Source organism: Lissotriton vulgaris, chromosome 7, assembly GCF_964263255.1.
Source record: "Lissotriton vulgaris chromosome 7, aLisVul1.2, whole genome shotgun sequence".
Taxonomy (NCBI): Eukaryota; Metazoa; Chordata; class Amphibia; order Caudata; family Salamandridae; genus Lissotriton; species Lissotriton vulgaris.
The window spans coordinates 1,363,473,450-1,363,493,866 of NC_141695.1; the positions used below are offsets into that span (position 1 = coordinate 1,363,473,450).

A 20,417-nucleotide genomic window follows, 5' to 3' on the forward strand; every position below is an offset into this window, starting at 1 on the left:
CACCTTTGGCCGCCTGAGCGTCTTAACCCACTGACCAGCATGACCAGCCAAAACAATGTACGATGGCGGATGGGATTCAAGAAACTGGAGTAAAGAAGATTTCTGGCAAGGAATGCGACCATTGTGAACTTGAACTTGCCCCACCACACATACATCCTCTGAAAGTGATGTCATTATTGCTAAAACTTTATTATATATATAATTTCAGTCATTCAAGTAGAGCGGCAGGTGGTTATCGATAGAAATGCCTTGGGGGGCCTCGTTGGTCATTAAAAGGCTCAAGGTATCTAAAGGGAAAGCCAGAAAGGGTCCTTTCTATTGCTTCTGCCTTCAGGGGTCAAAGCCTGGAGAAAAGATAATGAGAATATTGTGGGTTGGGGTAGGGCGTGAGGGGGGACATCAGTCAGGCTCCGAGGGAAAAAAGAATCCTTTGTACTGCACTGTCTTTCCTTTCACTCTGTTTATTCTTCTGCAGCCTCAGTTCCATCTTTTCCTTGTGTCCAATTGCTCTTTACTGTTCTCACTTTTCCATTACTTTGTGCAGCTGTGCTTTTCTATAATTTTCTCATCTTGTTCCTTTGTAGTTGTTTTCTAGATTTTTGATTTCTCTGACTGGTTATTTAATCGTTCTCTCCCTGTTACTTGGATCCTCCACCCTTTTTAATGATCTTTTTCTCAAGACGGTTATTCCTTTTGTTACTCTCGTTGTTATCTTTGTTTTCTTTCTTCTTTCTGTTCAATTGCTTTCATCTGTGTACACCCCACATTCTTAGTTTTTTTCTTTCTTCCATTCCTTTCATGGATTGTACCTCACTTTTACTTTTTCTTCTTTTTTCTATTATGTCTGCTTTTTAATTACTATCAAAGAAACAGTGTTCCCTGGGTAGTGCCTTTTCTATTCAAATTCTTACAACCAATCACATCATTCGGTTCTGGTTTATTTCTATACCTCAGTCAGTCTTACTCCCCCTGTATCGCCCATAAAATATGTTAGTTATCCACAATGTTTATTTATCCACAATGTTTATTAAAAAGATATTTTAAAAAAAAGGAGCATTTAAAGTGGTGTGTTCTTGAAAAAACTCTTATGTCTAGAAGAGGAGGTAACATAGAACAAAAAAGGAAAACCCGAGAACAATTCTTCATGTGTAAATTTAAAACTTATATGGATGGTCTGAACAATCGTGAGGAATGGGAGAGACTTTAAAGATAAAACATCTAAAAAATGAAATAAAGGATCTTAAATGCTAAATAAAGTGAAAAGTAAAAACTGAAAGAAGGGTAGGCATTAAGGCAATACGGAAAAGAGATGAGGTACACTTCATCCTACACAAGAGGAAAGGCACAGCGGTTACCTGGGACACAGAAGTACTCCAGGTAAGCGATGGAGGGCCACCCCCCTTAAGCCACGGACCATAGTAAGGAGGGTTTGGTGATGTACATTCCACGTAGTGGTCTATAGTTCCCATTGTTTTAAGTACCATACTGTTTTGGTTACATCCTCTGTTTGTTGTGACCGGCATATCCGTGTTTTAACTGCTAGGATGTTACCTGCTGGGAAAGGGAAAAAAAGTGCGACGAGCTGCACAGGTGGGTCTATAACTAGGACTATGGACGAATTTAAAATTAGGGCTACTAATGTATTGGAACGCGAGATAGCCTACACTGAGAAGAGATTGTCATCCGATCCCTCTTTCTTTAAGCGCTCCTCGCTTGGAACCATCAGGGATGTAGTCACACCCGAACAGCCACGTCCTAATACCCTTCTGGTAGAAAATAGGATGAACTCTAATAGATCAGCGGAGGCCATAGACCTATCTGACGATTGTTCAACAGTGGCTACCCCTACCACGAGTCCTGTACTTGAGGCCAGTACCCGAAAAGTTTACACCGCCCCTAGCAAACGAGGGAAAAGGAGGCGGGGAGTGCAAAGGGGTAGGTGTCCGAAAGTAATTAAAACCTCCAATTCTAGTAAGACGGCTGCTATATCGGCCCAGCCCACTACACCTGGTTTGCTTAACTCTAGTGAGGTTCGAAAAATCCAGACCCCTAAGGGGACCCAACAAATGCCTTTAATGACACAGCTCCCTGAAAACTTATTTGGGCAAATTGAGCATTTGATGAAATCTTTAATGCTTCCCCTGTTTGAAAGAATCAAACTTGTCCTTGAAAAACTGGGGAAATTAGAAAACAATGTCGAGGTTCACTACGCTAATATACAAAAAAGTTTGGACTGTTGGATAGCCCCAATTATCCAGTTCAAGGAGGGCTGCAGCCAGTTCAAATCCGAAGCACCCCATTCCACCCCTGCCAACTTCCCAAACTAATAGCCAGGGTTCCGCTGAGCCCACTGGGTTAAACTCACTATCTGCCACTAGAGGTGAAGTACTGGGGGGAAAATATAAGAAGGCAGCGGAAAGACCCACAGTGGTGGAAGAGGACCCCGTCAATGAGAGGGAGGTCTTAGGTGTAGGGGATACGGGGACGAAAAAACACCCCAGCATTGATCCCCCCCCCCAAATCAGCTTATTATACTGTGGTTCTGACAGGGGTACCCGAGATTTCACACAACAAGATGGAAAGCCACAGAGAGCTGAAGAATAAAGTAATTTTCTGGCTCAGTAAGTTTCGACCTCTTCCCCCCCATGTCAATAGTGAAATTTTATTTGTAGGGAGGGTGAGCTGGCTGGGCACTGGACGTAAGGATCAGGCATGGGACTGTATAATTGTTAACTTTAGAGACCCCAGAGCTGTGCGTTTTATTTGTAATAGTTGGGAACAATGTAGGGAGGGTAGGATTAAAACGCTTCATTTGAGTTCTTTTTTCCCACGTTCTACCACAGGGATGCCTTTGCTCCCAAGGAATTGCCCAGAATTTCCCTGCTTCAAACAGGTCAATTATTCTAGATCAAGGGGAGTAAGTGGTGCTCAGCACGGTTGCTTAAAACCTGACTTAACGCTCCAGCTAGGTAACCGATATGAGGCCCTCTCCTCGCTTGAAGCAATTGACTGACTGGGTCGACATCCGTTAGTATATTCGGTCGGGGGGGCTGGCTTGGGAGGCGAGGTCCCCATAGTGGTACCCGCTAGCCCCACCTCTCCACTTGTAAATTTATCTTCTAGCCCCTCAAGTCAAGTGGTCATGGCCTTTGAGGAACATCTAGTGGCGGAAACATCAGCAATTGGTATGACTGACCCCCGTGGCTAGGGGCCGGCCTTGGTCCTTGCCTCTTGGAATATAGCAGGCTTGGAGCCCAGGCTGGCTTTTGACGACTGGGGTTCGTTTGTTACGGGAGTGGACATCTGGGCCTTCCAAGAAACGTGTGCTACTATCCCAGTGTGCCACGATGGTTATCTAAAGTTCTCAAAACCAGCTATAAGAGGGCACAGAGGGAGGCCACTGGGGGGCCTTACGTGCCTGGGTGAGGCAACACGAGGGGATTACAGTAGAAGAGCTAGTACTGGACAGTCCGGCAATACAAGCTATCCGAGTCAAATCCGTTAAAGGTCTTGACTTGCTCCTGTACAATGTATATGCTAGAGGCCTCTCAGGAGGGAGATCTTCACAGGTTGTTTCCACCCTGGAGACACTCCTGGCTGATAGGCCCTCAAATGCTAACATTCTTATTGTGGGAGATTTTAACACCTGCTTTGAGCCTCTGGATAGTAAAGATAGCAGTCTTAGTACTGAGGTTGATGAAACAAGCGGCATTCCCCAATTGGACCTCCCCCCCCCCATCAAAAAATGGACAGAAGCAGCTCATCAATTAAACGGATTATGCTTGGAATGGGGTTTTAGGGCAACAAACGGTAGAACAGGGTCTGACGCTAAGGGGGAGGCGACATTTGACAACGGCCGCTCGAAATGCAGAATTGACTACATCTTAGTGAAAGTAGAGTTTTGGCACTTAGTTAAAGACATGGTTATCCAACGTCGCCCAGAGAGCGACCATAATCCCCTGGTCCTTTCCTTGAAGGACAAGAGCTTTTGCACCCCTTGTGAATCTATAGTTGAGACTGCCCAGAATCAAGTAATTGTGGCCAATGACATGGGGAGGTTACGTTGGGCCAAGGTCGCTCTTGAAGAAAAGAAAGTGTGTGAGATTAGGGCCCTTGTCTCCGGGGCTCTAAAGAAACATAATAGTTTCATAAAACAGGAGGACTGTAAGGCCCACATACTAACGGTCCATAATGACCTTTTTTTATCTCTAAAAAATATTTTATAAACGTCAAGCCAATTAAAAAGACTCTTGCCACAGTGCAAGCAACAGAGGGTGTGTTCCTGAAAACTCTGCCAAACCGGCCAGCTTGACAAGGGAAACTGTTCGCCGGACCCGCTCCTTCTGGGCTCCACCTGTGTGTTCTGTGCGAGGCGTGCAGGGCTGCGAGCGTGACGTGGGGGACTCCAGCAACCAAGAGTCTCCGCGAGGCCGATTACCATCACCTGGCCTGCTCTCCCTGCAAGGCACGCCCACAGCACACCGGATCTTCAAGAACCTGCCTTTCCTCTGGACCGAGTGAGACTCTTGCCGCAGTGCAAGCAACAGAGGGTGTGTTCCTGAAAACTCTGCCAAACCGGCCAGCTTGACAAGGGAAACTGTTCGCCGGACCCACTTCGCGGTTACGGCTTCATCTGGGCTCCACCTGTGTGTTCTGTGCGAGGCGTGCAGGGCTGCAAGCGTGACGCAGGGGACTCCAGCAACCAGGAGTCCCTGCAAGGCCGATTACCATCACCTGGCCCGCTCTCCCTGCAAGGCACGCCCACAGCACAGGGGATCTTCAAGAACCTGCCTTTCCTCTGGACCGAGTGAGACTCTTGCGGCAGTGCAAGCAACAGAGGGTGTGTTCCTGAAAACTCTGCCAAACCGGCCAGCTTGACAAGGGAAACTGTTCGCCGGACCCACTTCGCGGTTACGGCTTCATCTGGGCTCCACCTGTGTGTTCTGTGCGAGGCGTGCAGGGCTGCGAGCGTGACGTGGGGGACTCCAGCAACCAGGAGTCTCCGCGAGGCCGATTACCATCACCTGGCCTGCTCTCCCTGCAAGGCACGCCCACAGCACACCGGATCTTCAAGAACCTGCCTTTCCTCTGGACCGAGTGAGACTCTTGCCGCAGTGCAAGCAACAGAGGGTGTGTTCCTGAAAACTCTGCCAAACCGGCCAGCTTGACAAGGGAAACTGTTCGCCGGACCCACTTCGCGGTTACGGCTTCATCTGCGCTCCACCTGTGTGTTCTGTGCGAGGCGTGCAGGGCTGCAAGCGTGACGCGGGGGACTCCAGCAACCAGGAGTCCCTGCGAGGCCGATTACCATCACCTGGCCCGCTCTCCCTGCAAGGCACACCCACAGCACAGCGGATCTTCAAGAACCTGCCTTTCCTCTGGACCGAGTGAGACTCTTGCCGCAGTGCAAGCAACAGAGGGTGTGTTCCTGAAAACTCTGCCAAACCGGCCAGCTTGACAAGGGAAACTGTTCGCCAGACCCGCTTCGCGGGTCCCGCTTCATCTGGGCTCCACCTGTGTGCAGGCGTGCAGGGCTGCGAGCGTGACGCGGGGGACTCCAGCAACCAGGAGTCTCCGCAAGGCCGATTACCATCACCTGGCCCGCTCTCCCTGCAAGGCACGCCCACAGCACACCGGATCTTCAAGAACCTGCCTTTCCTCTGGACCGAGTGAGACTCTTGCCGCAGTGCAAGCAACAGAGGGTGTGTTCCTGAAAACTCTGCCAAACCGGCCAGCTTGACAAGGGAAACTGTTCGCCGGACCCGCTTTGCGGGTCCCGCTTTATCTGGGCTCCACCTGTGTGTTCTGTGCGAGGCGTGCAGGGCTGCGAGCGTGACGCGGGGGACGCCAGCAACCAGGAGTCCCTGCGAGGCCGATTACCATCACCTGGCCCGCTCTCCCTGCAAGGCACGCCCACAGCACACACGTATATAATCTTAGTATTACCAGCGCACGCGGGACGCGTGCGGGACTCAGCCCGGGGCTAAGACCGGGCAAAGAGCGGGCCGTTTGAGGCTGTTCGAGGACGGCAGAGACCGGACCGGGCCCCCCCCTGCCCGTTTATCCCACACGAAGAACGGAGCAACCAGCTATTGCAATGTGCACCAGAGAAACCAGGAGTAAATCTTCCATGGCTGAGGCTGGAGCTGCTAAAGGTACCATTGACAATTACTTTGTTAAAGATGGATCACTTCTGATTGAGGAAATAGAAGTTCTGGAGAGACGAATTTCCCAGGAAATAGACTGGGTTAGGAGATCTTCGATGGGGCCAATGGCCCAAGCTAGAACCCCGGATGGGAGGCTAGAACCCACGAACTATGAACTGAGGGACCGAGGGGCAAATCAGCTACCTAGTCAATCACCCACCAACCCAGACTTCACAATTGAGGCCCCCAGTGACCTTGAGGACATGAGTCTAATGGCCCTGCCCATAGGTCAAACACCCCAAATTCCATCTGGAACGCCGCTCCCAACCCATGAACCCAATACAGCTATAGTCAATGACAAAGAGAATAGCCCAGATCCAACAAGGGGAGCTAGGGAAGGTGCCATCCAAAATGGAGGAAGGGGGGGTCATAACAAGGAAGGCAGTAAGACAAAAGCCCCCAAATCTAATCCACCTAGGGGAAATGGTGCCAAAGGTAGCATCATTAATACTAACTCGGATAAGCCCAGTGTAACAATCTCACCACCAGCCACTATTCACATGGCCATACCATCTGATCTAAATAACATCTCAGTGGAAAATTCTAGTGATGACATCACACTGGCGGACATAGGCACACTTTTTAGGTCCCTATTGAGTCCCCTGGAGGCTCGTTTGATTAAGATCGAAGCTAGGTTGGTTAACATTGAAAAATCTACAGTCCAACTAGCAGATTCTATGAAATTCGAATTGAAAGGAGCCAAAGGGGGCACAGATCCAAAGTCCAAAAAGGGAACCGAGTCCACTGCAACCCTGAAGAAAAAGGGCTTAGTAACTACTACCCAAGACCCACAACCCAAATCGAACCAAAACAAGATCCCCCAACCCCTGGCCTACCCTAACACAAACACCGCCCCCCCAAAGATCCAGCAGGCTTCGATCCCAACTCCAATTATTACTGCTCCATCTAAAGACTCTGCTACAATCCCGATCGCAACACAGAGCGAATCAACATCTTCGGGGAAAAAACACAACATTCCCCGTAAAACTAAACCTGTGAACTTGCCACCAGAGGCCTCACCCTACACTGTGATCTTGGCATGGGTCCCTGAATAAAAATTGATGGCAATAGAATCAATCCCTTCCCTTAAAAATAAAGTCATTAGTTGGCTGTCTATATATAAACCGCTTCCTAAAGGCACAACTAGTGACATTATTATGGTCAGGCGGGCTCCCTGGGTGGGATACTCTAGAAAATCAATTAGAGGAGATTGTGTCTTGGTTACTTTTAGAGAGCCAAACACAGCCTCCTACATCTGCACTTGGCCCTCTGACGACCAAGGTAGTAACATCCAAGCCCTCCCTCTCTCGTTTTTCTATCCTTTGAACTTATATAATTCAGAAGATCAGAGATGGGGGCAACACCAGGAAATGATGGATGAGTGGGAGAGCAGCCGCAGGGAGAGAAGGGATCCATATCACCACAGGGGCAAAGTCCCTGAACTCTTCTTACCGTATGGCGAGGAGCTGGGATGGGAGTCCAACATTAGGAGGAGGGGGGGGGGGGAAGTAGGAGAGGAGTTCCGGGGCCTCATAGAATGCACTATCCAGCCTACTTCCCAACTTACAACAGATATAGTGGTCTCGAAATGGTTGATTGACAGTCTGAGTCACAAGGGAGGGACCACTTCCCATTCCATCGGATAGGGAATAATATACCCCTGGAACAAGTGCAAGTCTCAGGGGCACAGAGTGAACCAACACCTCATCAAGTCCTAGAGCCTCCCTCAGTGGACACACCTGAGATTAACACCAACATAGGGTGGGCCCAGGGGCAATTGCTCCCCCTCCCGATGGTCACCCTTGAGACTAACGAATCTAACCCCCCGATATAGGGCCACCTCCTATTAAACCCCAATCCATGACTCTGATTTCATGGACCGTTGCTGGGTTGGCCAACAAAATTGATTGTCTGGACTGGGTTTCCTTTATTAACTCAAAAAGTGTATGCCTTTTCCAAGAGACTTGGGCTCGAGAAGAACTTGCATTTCAGGGTTATGCAGTATTCTCTAAACCAGCTAAGTGGGGGGACGGGGTAGACCATCTGGAGGACTGGCAACTTGGGTAGCATCAGATCTGGGCTGCCATGCCAGTTGTATAACGACAGACTCCGATGATATATTAGCTGTCCTCTTAGAGTGGCCAAACTCCACGAAATTGGTGGTAGTAAATGTGTATTCGAGACCTGTACTCACGTCACGTGAATCCAACACTATAGAGGAACTCTCCGCTTTCTTAGATGACATCTCAGGGGAACTTCACTATGTGGTGGGAGGTGATTTAAATTCACACTATGAGCCGTTACCAGGCCTCCGTGATGGACCCTCCTTTGAGGAGGATTCACGATGGCTGGTTCCGGTCACGGTGGCTCCACCACCTAGAGCTTGGTCTCCCCTCGCTCTGCAGATAACTGCCCTTACTTTAAACCAAGGTCTAAGGGCCTGCAATGGGCGCTGTAAATCAGATATGCCAAGTAAATGCACCTATAACAAAACTGGCAGTGAATCAAGACTGGACTATATTCTCGTTAAATTACCATTGTGGTCACAAATCATTGACTTTAAGGTTATTGATAGACAGGACAGTGACCACAACCCCCTGGAACTTGATTATGCCATACCAGGCAACGAGGACATAGGCCGCGGCCTTAATAATGACAAGTCAGGCCTGCTCCTGGAAAATAATCGGAGGAGAGTAAGGTGGGAGAAACTGGCCATTAGGGGCGACAAGCTACCAAAATTGTATGCCAGAATTGCCCCGCATTTAGAGAGGGCATTCTCCATTGGGGAGAAAATAGGTGAAGGGGAAAATAGAGAAATGCTAGGGCAGATTCATGTAGATTTAATTAGTACCTTGGAGTTGGACCTGTTTTTAAAAGGAGGGGGCAAAACCTGTCGAACAACCAAGAGAACGTGGTAGAACGCCACATGCAGGGACTCTAAAAGTAAATTGCTATTGGCAATAAAAGCGCGTAAAGGCAGGGAAGAGATTCAATCCAGGAAAAGAGCACATAGGAAGCTCCTGGCGAACGCAAGGTCTGAGTGGGACCAACATTATTGGGAGGAACTCTCAGGGACACTCGCCATTAGAGATTCTAGTAAATTCTGGCGTATAGTGTCCAATGGAACGGAAGATTTATCTTCGGCAATTGAGCCCAACATAGCTCCTAGTATATGGCAGAACCACTTCCAGTCATTGTATACAATGGAGGAAGGGGCTCTGAATCCACCATACAATATGAAAGTGTCTGATTCTGAAGGAGAACCTTTCACAGAAATTGAAGCCCAATTTAAGAATAGTAATCACATCAAGGCTCTCGACCCCGTATCCACACACCTAGACACACCTCTGCTCTTTAACACTAAAGAGATTGAGGTGGTTCTGAAGGCCATTCCTAGTGGTAAGGCTCCAGGGCCCGATTGCATCCCCCTGGATCTGTTCAAACAGGACTCTGATCTATGGATCCCCTACATTACGAACCTTATTAATGGGATAGCTGGGGGAGCGCCGATCCCACCCTCTTGGCGCGGGGCGGAAATCATTCCCATTCCTGCCATCCTGTATGGGGCAGAGATATGGGGCGCGTGTAACTTGTCCCAGTTAGCACAGGCCCAGAATAAATTTCTGAGATCGATTGTAGGCCTCCCCAAATCAACCCCCCGGATCCCCCTTTTGATAGACCTGGGTTGTCAGCCAATCGAAGATATTGCCCGGTTTAGGATGTTGGCATTTTGGAGGAGGCTATGGATCACTCCCGAACTTTCCCTATTTGCTAAGGATCTAATCGAAGTCAGAGGGTTGGACAAGGCAAATAAAATTGTATGGCTAAGCAGTATTAAATCTCTGCTTAGCAGGATGGGGATGAGTGATTTATGGGACTGCCCTGAAACTGTGTCATTTCCTTCCAAATCTGCCTTTAAAGCTGCATATTGGAACCTTGTTAAAATTGAGCGGTTCTCGTCACTGACTGGTTCATCTTTGCCTAAAGCTTATTGTGATTTTAAAGATTAATCCTCAATGGAAAGCTATTGGGATTTAATAACTAAACCTAGAGATCGCAAGCTTTACCATCAGTTCCGAGTTGAGACTCTCCCTACAAGGAAATGTACTAGTAAATGGTCCCCCGGTGTTAGTGCGGCGTGCCCGTTATGTCCCGAGCATATCAAAGACATTAATCACCTTCTTTATGTTTGCCCAGCCTACAAGCTCCCCACGGGTACCAGCACTGCACTGGCCACCAAAAGGTTATTAAAATCAGGTTGTAACGAGACTACAGTTATCGGGGTATCTAAATTCTTGATCTGGGTGTGGGCTATCAGGGAAAAAAGAGCGGGTGCCTTCAGCTAAATTTATTTTTGTATTAACTGGCTTGATTGATTGAATATTTGTATATACGTCTCCCTTTTTAGTACTTACAAAAGTCTTGTGATTATACTTGATTTAATTAATTCTAATTGTGCTTTTAAAGCATCTCTGTTATTTATATTTTAAACTGTTTTAATCGACAGTCTTAAGATGAGTTTTTATCTTGTATGCCATTGTTTATAACTTCCTGTCTTTTATGTTGAATAAGAGAAACAAAGACTTTTTTTAATTGAGTTGAATTGTGTCCCAAGAGGGGACACATGAAGAAATAGGTTTTAGAATTATAAAAAGAAAACTTGTATAAATAAATGAACGCTAAAATTATATATATTCGGGGGGGGGCGTGGCCGAGCGGCACCGAAGATGGCCGCACTCTAACACGGCTCCTGAGGGGAACTGCCTGAGGCCCCCAAAATCCGGCCAAAATCCTACAGCCTCGCTGCCTTGAAGAACAGATTTGGAGGCAACAAGAGCTCCAGTGCCCAGGGGTGGTTTCCCGGGCTCTCTAACCGGCGTGGGGGCCCCGCGCTGACCGGCGACAGCTTTGGGCCTCTCCACGGCCTATATTGCAGACGGAGGCCACGGCCTCGAGTAATTTCGCAGGCCGGACGTGGGTGCGGCGCCAGCGCGGGTCGCCGGTCGGGAGCCGGGTCCTGCGCTACTTCTTGGGCGCCTGGCGCGGCGCGACCACCACCGGTGGGGGAGTGTTTACTGATCTGCAGGCAGAATATCAGATGGCAAGCATGGTAGCTAAAAGAAACATCGCAAGGTTGTGGGGCAGTGATCTAACGCCAACGATGGAAGAATGGGAGAGGGATCTGGATTGGTGCCAGCGGGCGGAGAAGGTCATTTACAAAAGTCGAGGTTGCCCTAAGAAATGGGAATGTGTGTGGGTGGCCTGGAGGCATTATAGAGGGGAGTGGCTGGACTCGCAGCCGACTGAGGAACCGATGTGAGAGGGGCATGGGGTGGAGCCTTTTAGTTGAGGGATGTGTCTTAACGACTTTGTGGATTGGCGGCTCCATCCCTGCTCTGGCTTCCCCCTGGGCTTTGGAGGCACTACAGGCCAGGGTGTCATCTTCAGGGTGGGAGTGGAATGTAGGGGGGGGGTGGTACTTACAGGTATGCCTTGAGGGATTCATTGGGGCAGTTGAGCACCTTTGAACTTGTAAAATAAAATAATGCAGAAAAAAATATCTTTTTAATAAACATTGTGGATAACTATTCTTGAGATTGTATTTGTGGTATATAAGGGCGATACAGGGGGAGTAAGACTGACTGGTATAGAAATAAACCAGAACCGAATGATGTGATTGTTTTCAAGAATTTGAATAGAAAAGGCACTACCCAGGGAACACTGTTTCTTTGATTGGATTTTACCCTGTTCCTGTGGGTCCTCTCTCTTCTTAAATCTATTGCTTTTTAATTTCTCCCTTTGTTTTTGACCTGATTCTTCCTCTATCATATTTTTTCTCCTCTCTCCCTTTCTCGTTCTTACATGCTTTCTCCCTATTTTTCATTCTCTACTTGAATTCATTCTTTTTCCTCTAGTATAAATATTTTTTTTTCTTTATGTCTACTTTTTTTTTTCTTTTTCCCATTTCCCTTCTTCCCCCCACCCTCCATTCTTTTTTGCATTACTCTTTTTAAAATTCTTACATGCTTTCTCCCTATTTTTCATTCTCTACTTGAATTCATTCTTTTTCCTCTAGTATAAATAATTTTTTTTCTTTGTCTACTTTTTTTTTTCTTTTTCCCATTTCCCTTCTTTCCCCCCACCCTCCATTCTTTTTTGCATTACTCTTTTTAAAAATTTTCTGCATCATTGTTTGCTCTATCCCTCTGCAGAGCTTTTAAACTTATGTGTCGGTGAAAATCGTCGACTTCTTCATAGCCTCCGTTAACCATCTTGTATTCTTTGTCCTTCATGCATCCAACACGGTACACCTGCACGAGAAAGAGCGACATTGAAACCTCATTTCATTTTACCAACAAATTTCCTATCTCATTTCTCATTGCTTCCTTTCTTAATGATAAACCTGTGTTACTGCCTCATCCTATCCAGTGCTCTCTGCTGTGCTCAGTCAGTGCTTAATTTGTAAAAATAACAATAATAATAAGTGCCAGGGCTCTTGTCAGGAGGCCACTGCAGCTTGCACCACACATTGCCCCTGCAATGGTGCCAATGACAGTAACAATGCAACTCCTAACCATCACACTCCTACAAGTGTGACTATTTGGATGATTCCAGGCCCCCGAATCTTTAAGAGTGGCTTGGGCGGAAGGGAATAGTCATTCTGAACGTATATTGAATTATTAATTAACTATTGTGAACATCTCTAAGTTAGTCAGACAGGGCCCACCTTGTGACAGACTGTCACAAGCGCCGTGTTGATAATTAAGTGCCGGTGCTGAGCCCTGAAAAACGCCAGTTCAAATTAAGCATTGTGTGTTCTTCTTAGTTGCCAGTTATTATCCCAACTTTCTTGTTTATGTCCACTAATCTACCTGCCTAATTTCCTCACCGTCCGAACCATACAGAAGTTCCATGGTTGGATACCTGAAACTAGGTGAGACCTTGTTCAAACACCTCGGACCCCTTTCACAGAGCTATTTGCATATTTAAGTTTTGCTAACACACACATATTGACAACTTATATATTTATGGCTATTTGAAAATCCCTTTCACATCGATTTCCTCCCCTGGAATAAATCTCATAAATGTATTCCTAACAAGAGCCCCTTTCCAAGGTGGAAAGGGAACACCCCATAAACTGGTCAGGCTGTACAGGAACGATTTCCTTTATAAGGAAATATTTCTTCCTGGAGAAAAACAGAAAAAAGTAAGAAGGTAGATTTGCACTTTCTGACTGCCACGCTATTCTAGGTGTAACCTGACAAACCTTTGTGCATTTTTTTTTTTTTTGCAGTGCAGTGCAAAGAAATCAAGCTAACAGATTCTTTCACATGGAAACTCAATAGACATACTAATTGCAACAGCTCTAAATGTATTTACCTTCTTATTTGTCCTTGTGGCAAATTCTATGTAGGGATGACCATGAGACAGGTGAAGCTCAGAATAACGGAGCACAAAAGCAACATACGATGCTCAAAGACCCACACGAAATTATATGTACATTACCAACTACATAATCACTCTGCTGACAGCATCCAATGGTTAGTGCTTGAGTCCCAACCAGTCATGACTAGACAAGCTTTGTTCAGGCTTGAACAAAGATGGGTCCACCGTCTTCAGCTAGATACAATAGGGCTGAATGACGCCATCCCCTGGGCGAGTGTCTCAAGATAAGACCCCCCCAGTTAACTTCTCCATCCCATTAGCATGTCCGGGGCTTACACCTCTAGCTATACACCCCCGGCCAGCGCTTTAGGTCACTTAACAACCCAACCCAGCCTCTGATTGTTATTTCCAGCCTGATATAATATTTTTTCCTTGACAGAGGATCATCAGTCTAAATTATTGTTGATCCTCTAGCATTATTCAGTCATTATCCCGGGCCCCATTAAAGATCCGATCGACCATTGCGATCTATCCCAAGAGCTAATCACATCCGGCCCAATAGAGGGGCCGCCCATGGATCTGACGAGAGCCCCATTCGACAAGAGCCCCCTGTGACACATTGGCATACTGCCCTACCTAATTTGTAAATCTGATACTCCACTCCTCATTTACATTGTCCCGACACTAGTTCTGGCTCTATTACAGGGATAACAAACAACCCCCCCCCCCCCCCCCCCCCCCGGCACTAGTGTTCCCCCCGAGATGGCCACCTTACCACGTCATCTAATTACAGATACAGGGGCAGACCGATACACTGGGTAACCATATACGCAGTTCGCGCGATAATCGCACTAAGGCATACCAACTGGCCCACAATTTGACTTTTATGCTTGGTCGATTGCCCCTGAGACATCACCCTGCCACCTGGTCTGTTACTTATCAAGCAAACCTCACTCCTCGACATATTCGCTCCTCCCAAGATGGCCCCCACTCCGTGCCATTTCAGACTAGATACAGCCCTGGTCTATTGTATGGGGACTGCGCATGCGCATGAAGCACGATAGACGCGCCACTACCAGTCCTGCTCCCACGTCACAGGAGAACTCTCTACATAACGGCGGCCACCGGAGGGAACCCTCATCAGCTGCTCCGCACCCTGACCAGGTGCCGCGAGCGTGAGGGGTAGGTGTCCCGCCGATCCAGCGCCTGACTGAAGGTAAGCCCCCAGCGTAACCCCCGAAGCTCTTGTTGTAGTTGCCGTCAGCCCAGCTCAAGGGACAGTACCCGGTTATGCTCCCAGCAACCGGACTAGACCCGCGACGAGTCCCCTGAGTTTTGCCACCATTTCCCTCTGCTCCACAAGGCAGTGGGCACTAGCTTAAGCTCCGCAGTATGCCCTACCCGGCCATTACCTCTTCCTGCTGCCACTTTGCCCGGCGATCAATCGAAAGGAGCAAGGGCAGCATCCTGGGCGATTTCCGCCTCCTCACTGTGTTGGTTCCTCTCCCCCTCTGCTCTCTCCTTCCTCCCCCTTGTCTCCAGGTACATTCTACCAATTGGTTTAACTAGCAAATGACGTTCATGGGGTGTTCTGACTCCCTTCACCTCCATGTTTATTCGGCATGCTGGTTCTAACACATAATGTCCCATCTCCACAGCGCCAGTTCCAATCCCGTGCTGTGGACTAGAGTGTGTAGTGTGATTTTAGTATTTCACTCCTGATAACCCTGGGTCAGATAGAGAGGGGATACTTCCTCCAAGTCTCTTCTACTTTAACTGACTGTGAGATTCACTCCGGATAGTGCATTTAACGCCATCTAGGGGTGCCACCATTGAGGTCATTTGTGCTACTGGCCTCTACTACGTTACATGCTTATTTTCCCATCCCTACACTGTTGGACCATATGCCAATCCTTACTTACCTTACATACCCTACAGGTTCATCTAACCTAATAGCACTGGCCTCACGGGAGTACGCTGCGAGGCCCTATTCAATCCCTTTAGGGTAAGAACATGCTTGTTGTTGTTCTCTCCTAGGATTGGGTGTTGTCTTGAAAGTTTTGGCTTCACACCACAGTTTTGTTTTAAACGCACTATGGAAACCCTCCAAATGTGAGACTTTACTTGTGTCATATTTAGACTGATTTAGAAGGGACTTTGCACCCAATGCCCGGTACAATTGTTTTCCCTTCACATATACTACCCCCCTCACCCCTCACAGTGTGGAGCTTTGTCACCAAAGTCACGTGATATCTTCTGAGCATTTAAGTCACTATGTGATATTTGACTTGACCTGTTCTTTTTCTGTTAAATTTCTTCCCTACCTCTAGGTCGCCTAAATAGAGCAGGACCCCGTGGCCCTCTTTTCCTCCGACCCAGAGAGGTTGTATTTGCCTTCTTCATAGTGAATGAGCATTGAGTCCATACTTGTTTTTGTGTAGTACTTTATTGAGGTCCTGACGAATCGCCGGTTGGCGAGAAACATGTTCACCACACCAGGGGGTTGAGTTAGTGTTCTGTACACCTATACGGTCTCTAGCTCCCCTCCCACCCCTTTTAACCCCTTAAGTGCTGCCTCGGTGCATTGGCCGACGGCAGCACTACCTCCCCAGTGCTGCGCACGACCATTGGACGTCCATTCAGCACTAGTTCCAATGGACAGCGCAGCACTGGGGAGGGATGTTTAATAGCATCTATGAGGTTAACCAAGGAACCAGCCACGTTAATAAAAGTGTGTGTGGACTGCTTACCTTTTTTAGCCTTCACTCACGTTTGCACTGACTACACTTTTCTTCTTCCTCACTCACACCCACCATCGGCAAGGAACAAAAGAACCCCGCTAAAAGAGTACCTATGGGTACTCCGTCAGACATTGCAGCGCCGGTCTGACGAGGGGCAGCGAGTCGATGATGACACTGGACACCCTCCAGTCAGGGTGTGTTTCACACCTAACACTCTAGGTGCATGAGGCTCTCTAAGGTCCGACTAGGGAACCCTTCCAGCCACGGTACTGACATTACCAACTCCTTTCACTACGCTGTCACACCTTCCCTGGGGAACTTTGTATTCTGCTGCTAGCAAACCTTTGTGCATTCCAGAAATTTGCAAATCGACACCAAGCAAGTATATACACATACGAGTATGAATAAGTTTGTCTTTTTGTTTTAATCGGGACCCTCAAGTCTGACTTGCTCTGAAATGAGTGTCACTCCTTTTCTCTTTCACACCCCCTTCATCCTTTAGAGGAGCAACACCCAAAATAAATCCTACCTTTGGTTAAAAAAATATAATACAGAAAGTCCTGAAATCGTACACTGGGGCACGTAGGGTCTTTGCTAGAAGTTATTTTTTGATTTATACTTCTGTAGACAACGATTGGTGGTTAGATGTAGCATGTTTGCAGGGGGCCTAAAAACTCTACTCTACTCTTCCACACACACTCACGAGCTTCCCCTTCCATATGTTAAAGGTCAGAGTATGACGGTCTGTGCCATATCATATGGACATACCTGCAGGCTTTACTTTATTTTGGACGCTAGCCAGCAGGTACCGCTGTATGTTTAACTTGAAATCCTGGTATTTCATTTTCATCCAACCACTAGTTGGCGGAATAATGCACAGCGTAGTGAATCCAGAAAAGATTCACGCTGCAAAATGTATAGTTTGTTACCAGTCAGTATTGTTTTTGAGCTTGAAGAATTTTCTGGGTTCACTAGCGGACCCACCCTCCCCTGCTAAGGAAGTGAACTATAAGGAGGAGAAGAAAAAAAAATAATTTGAAGATGGTTACCAAAGGTGGGAGCTTCGGGAGGAAGCCTGTTGACGTCACAGAAGGGCACCAAATGGTACTACATCGACGCCCACCAACAGAAAGAAAACAAGCACTGGCGTTGCCAATAGGCCTCGCAGTAGGAAAGTTGGAGCTATTGGTTTTGTAAATTACATTTTATATTTATATATCGTTATTGGCATTGTCAATAACAATATATAAATATAAAATGTAATTTACAAAACCAATAGCTCCAACTTTCCTACTGCGAGACCTATTGGCAACGCCACAGAAGAAAGCATAGGCATAATATAGAACTGCATTAAGAAGTACTTATTTCAAGTGTTATTTTTGTATAACAGCCCCAGGCTTCTGCTGGATATCAAACCCCAGGCAGTGACATAGCCGATACCAAACAGTGACAGACTTTCCAAGCCCAACCAGGTGGGCTACAGCCCGGATTAGGGGAGGGACGTCATCATGCCTTCATTGGGTACAGTGCCTTAGATGGAGGATGTGTGGACAAGCTGTGCGATGTCTCGGTCTGACGTTGGTGCCTGAGTGATTATGGTATGTGTCTGTGTCTGTCTCTGGTGTATGTGTGTAACTTATGTGTCAAAGATTGATGTCTGGGTCTGATGTTTAACTCTGATGTTTGTATGCTTTCTGGATCTGACGTCTGTGCCTGTTTCTGAAGTCTGATTCTGATGTCTGTCTGATTCTGATGTGTGTGCCTGATTCTTATGTCTGTTTTTGTTGATGTCTGTGTCTGACTCTGCATAAGCTGGGTGGAGGTGTGGTTTGTTTGTGCTTGATGGTGCCTTTGTATGCCAGCTGCACGAACTGGGTGTTCGTTTTTTGTGTCTGTGCTTGATGCTACAGTTTGGTGCCTATGTGTGTTGCTAACACCAGCTGGGTGGCGGTGTGGTGTTCTGTGCTGATGGTGCAGTCTAGTGCCTTTGTGTGCTAGCCTACATAAACAGGTTGTCAGTGGGATATGTATGTGCTTGATGGTGTAGTGTGGTTGAGTGAATGTGCTGGGAGTCAGTGTTTGATGCATTTATACTTCTACGAGGTGGTAACTATTAAGCTGGTAGAAAGTACAGTATTTGCACTAGAATATAAACCAGTTCCCAAGTTACAACAAACTAATGTGGAAGAGTAAAACATTCTACGAAAAAACTTTAATCAAAGATGTAAAAAGATGTTTAGCTACAGATTATCTGCTAGATGAACAGGTTTCAGCTTTAATTGTCAACGAGACTGAGAGAAAACCAGGATGGAGGCAGCAATTATCTGTTCACACCTCTAAGTGTGCATCAGGGAAAACTAAGTCATCATGTTATAAAAATCTAAAAACGTGTGTGTTAAAAAGTGTGATATTGCACACCACGGCGATTACTGTAAGAAAGATTGTGACCATGTTATTGCATGCGGTTGTAAAGTGGGCCAGCTTCCTGAGAAGAGGTATTCAGCAACTATGTAAGCAAGCACACCATTTCCACTGTAGGGGGCCCACCGCCGCTTTTTGCTGTGATAATGGCACAATATCCAATTAAACAAGTGGTCGACTTGTGGGACTGAGTGCAAGCACTGGCGCAAGAGGGATTACACTAACCCCTCACCTAAAAACGGCGGGAAAGACTGCGACGGCCCAGCCCTGCAGTCTAAAAACTGCACCGATGGCTTGTGCATGCAAAGTAAGTGTGGGCAGCAACGGATCAGAGAAAGGGATGAGGACAGAGAGGGGTGGGGGGTTGCTCTCGCAAAAACGAGAGTGACGGGCGCTGTTGACCTGGTTTGATCGAAGACTTCTCTGATCTCTATACCCTGCTGTACGGTCTAGCTATTAATACGTACCACTTTTAATAATATATTTACCAAAGTACCATGATCAAAATTAGCACGACTCTTAGCAGTGTCAGCAGAGAGGCCAATGACTGAATGAGCATGAAGTTTGAGCTCCATTTTACGCCTTCCTGAGGAGTTTGGGAGCATTTTGAGAAGCATGCACCGCTGTGGACGAGCCCGTCTCTATATCCCTCGTTTCACCAGAAACAAATGCGCCTGAGTCATCATCTAAACACCAAGATGTGATCTAATGAAATGTTACTGCACGCCGCATAAGAAAATGGCGTCCTACTGCACTTGTCCTATGAGAAATGGCGAGTACCGATAGCAAACCATGGAACCCTTGACTAGGGATTGCACCAACCCCTCACCTAAAAACGGCAGGAAAGACTGCGACAGCCCTGCAGTTTAAAAACTGCACGATGGCTTGTGCATGCAAAGTAAGTGTGGGCAGCAACGGATCAGAGAAAGGGATGAGTTGGTATGGATGTTTGATGGGGACAAACAGGATCATGGACACTACCTCGAATTTACGTCCCTGTGTCACTTCCCTAGAAAACAAGCGCAAGTGGATAACAAACCAGAGTGATCAGTGAGGAGTTATTTTATGTCACGCTGTAAGGAGAGTGCAGTGTGAGAAAAGACTTGGTGCCTTAAGCGCTGGAGAGGAACGGGACAGAGCGAACAGCACGCAAGTGAAAAGGGAAGCGGAGCGAGCTGCGAGCTGTTCTTTTGAAGTCACGCATTGAGGAGAGTGCTGCGCATGAAAAGTCTCAGGGGCTGATTTGACTATTAATTAAAGCAGTGTGGTTAACAGCAAATGTGTAAAGACTAACCGGACGTTGAGAGCCAAATAAAGTAAAGTAAAACAACCTACTTACAGTAGAAGCTCGGGAACACGGCATGGGGGAAGCTGACTGGGGAGGGGGAGGAGAAATCCAAGGAAGGCTGTGTGCGGGGAGAGAGGGGAGGTGCTGGAGCTGGGGAACAGATGGCCTGGGTGAAGCTGGCTGGGGAGGGGGAGGAGAAATCCAGACTTGAAGCACCGGGAAACTGAAAGTACGGCCGGCCGGCCGGCCAGCCGTCCATCCAAGAATAATTAGGGGAGGAGAAGCCGAGAAGCCGCAGAGCGCACGCTGGGCGAAGCCCTTTGATGTGCTGCGAAGATGAGCGGCCGGGAAACTGAAAGTACGGCCAACAGGAGG

The 20,417-nt window shown here is 47.4% G+C and overlaps 1 protein-coding gene across 1 annotated transcript in view; it reads right to left on the reverse strand.

The window, feature by feature from the left end:
• Window positions 1-12,370: 12,370 nt before the first annotated feature.
• LOC147703705 (uncharacterized) overlaps window positions 12,371-20,417 on the reverse strand; it is a 180,087-nt gene continuing 172,040 nt past the window's right edge. Inside the window, exon 8 of the mRNA XM_086929542.1 lies at window positions 12,371-12,517. Coding sequence (XP_086785668.1) covers window positions 12,377-12,517 — 141 coding nt within the window. The 3' untranslated portion in view covers window positions 12,371-12,376. The remainder of the gene's footprint in view (window positions 12,518-20,417) is intronic.